Source organism: Pteropus vampyrus, unplaced genomic scaffold (genome assembly GCF_000151845.1).
Source record: "Pteropus vampyrus isolate Shadow unplaced genomic scaffold, Pvam_2.0 Scaffold65, whole genome shotgun sequence".
Lineage (NCBI taxonomy): Eukaryota > Metazoa > Chordata > Mammalia > Chiroptera > Pteropodidae > Pteropus > Pteropus vampyrus.
In genome coordinates this window covers 5682266-5684458 of record NW_011888846.1, presented here as the reverse complement: position 1 = coordinate 5684458, position 2193 = coordinate 5682266, and the positions used below count along the sequence as shown (strand labels likewise).

General features: G+C 48.9%; 1 protein-coding gene across 1 annotated transcript in view; it reads left to right on the top strand.

The window, feature by feature from the left end:
- Positions 1 to 1918, top strand: part of TNN (tenascin N) — a 58232-nt gene extending 56314 nt beyond the window's left edge. Inside the window, exon 16 of the mRNA XM_023531230.1 lies at positions 1721 to 1918. Coding sequence (XP_023386998.1) covers positions 1721 to 1899 — 179 coding nt within the window. The 3' untranslated portion in view covers positions 1900 to 1918. The remainder of the gene's footprint in view (positions 1 to 1720) is intronic.
- The last annotated feature ends 275 nt before the right edge of the window (positions 1919 to 2193 follow it).

Genomic DNA, 2193 nt, shown 5'->3' with positions numbered 1-2193 from the left:
ATCATAAAGTCAACATACCTGTACATTAAACACTGACACGCACCCCACCTCCAGCCAGTAAAAACCCTCCTTTTGTGCTCCCCAGATTCAGGTTGTAGTGTACTGGCTGGCGATCCCACATTCTGCGTGATCTCATGGCGCCCGCCTGCCTTGCACGCGGCCTCAGCAGGTGGCTGTTACTTGCATGCACAGTGTGTGTGTGTGTGTGTGTGCGTGTGTGTGTGAGAGAGAGTGTGTGTGAGTGTGTGTGTGAGTGTGTCTGTGTGTGTGTGAGTATGTGTGTGAGTGTGTGTGTTATCATTTAAATAGTTTGCGGCACTTTGCCATAAATAAAGACAGAAAAACAAAAGTGCTGATTCTAACAATAAACGTCGGTCCCAAACCTGTGACAACAGAGAAACGAGCAGTCGCATGGAGAGGGGGTGTCCTCAGCCTCACCGAGCTGCCCACTGGTTTAAGCCGGTTGATGGCTTGTTTAGTTTTGAAGGAAAAGAACAAAATTAAGCAACATGATGGAAATACCGAGATTATGCCATTGAGTATTTTAGGAGGGCAAGGGTGGTTATTGTTTTAATGGTACATTTTAAACCTATATTTATAGTTTTTAAAACCTTAACGAGTAGGTCTGTTTCTTGGTTTTGCACGTTTTTGACTTTGGTGGAACTGGGCAGGAATGTGTTACCAGCCAGATCCACTGACCATATACGACCTGGTCTGTCCTTCTGGACGCACGTGGAAATAGATGAATGATGACGTAAGGTAACCATTGCAGAGCATCGCGAGCAGTGCGGAGAGCTGAGGGAAGGCAGTTGGGGTTTACTCCTGAACCTTGCAGGCCCCCTCAAAATCATCCACTCAGCGACCTATTCACAGAAGACCAAACAGACACTGAGATCTGAAGGGGCCAACCGCTGACACGAAATTTCTTTTAGGTTTTATGATTTCATTTTTTAAAAAATTACATGAATTTCGCACTTGCTCTTGTTGCCCAGTGTTTAACATGGAGGCTGGAGCAGGATCGGTGAGTTTAAAATGTGATGTTGCGCGCAGGACCTCTCTATATAATCTTAAGGAAGTTTTATATTGTAAAGAATAGTCCCCAAGACTCAGAGTTTCCACAGCGGTCAGTGATGCAGAGTCCGGTGACATGGCGACACAGAGGAGACAAAGTGGGTGGGGTGGGCGCCATGACGAGTCCCTAAAGTCTCACCTCTGTGAGTTAGTTTCCTCGTGGGCCCAGGAGGTGCCCGACCCCCCTCGCAGGCTTGCCGGGGGGACCTAGTGAGAACACGTGCGTGAAGGCGATCTGTAAACTCAGAAATCTCATGGCAGTGCAAATGTCATTATTGTAGAAACAACTTAATCACGCTGGGGATTGACACGGGCCCTTATTGCCTTCTATGAGCTGACTTAAAAAGAAAACTTATAACAGAATGACAAATATGGTGGGCAAGTAGGAAAAATACGAGTCAAATAAGTACAGATTAAGACTCTCGGGGAAACAGGCCTGGAGGTTAGACGGCAGAGCAGGAAAGAGAATCTCTCGTGTCATGTCCTCGTCTTAGACCTTTCGAGAGAGGAGTGACTACCTGTGACGTCACCGGCTGGATCCCTGGCATTTTTGTGCCGAGGGATTGTTCTGCTGAGCCCTCTTTCGGGCCGGAGTATGAGCCCCACTCCGGGGTGTAACTGGCCTCTCATCTTGTCTTCTCTCCTGCAGGGGACGCTCTGACTTACCACAACGGGTGGAAGTTTACAACTTTCGACAGAGACAATGATATCGCCCTCAGCAACTGTGCTCTGACGCATCACGGTGGCTGGTGGTACAAGAACTGCCACCTGGCCAACCCCAATGGCAGATATGGGGAGACTAAGCATAGTGAGGTAAGTGGCAGGTGAACATCTTTTTTTTTCGTTTTTCCAGGCTCTGCACATATTCAGTCCCCAAAGTGACATCGTCCAGGTTGGTTCGGTTGCTTCTCTTGATGCTTCCCATCAAGGCAGTAGGGCTTCTTTTCCAGGCTCTGTGGCCTGGAGGTCAGGGTCCTTCTGGCCATCTGCTACAGCTACTCTGCACTCTGCATCCTCCCTGCCCCCAGTGACACACACTTCGTGCAGGTGGGCGGGAGTTCGGGCTGCCCACTGCCAACTGGGGGGCTTAAACAACAGACTTTTATCTCCCACTGTTCTGGA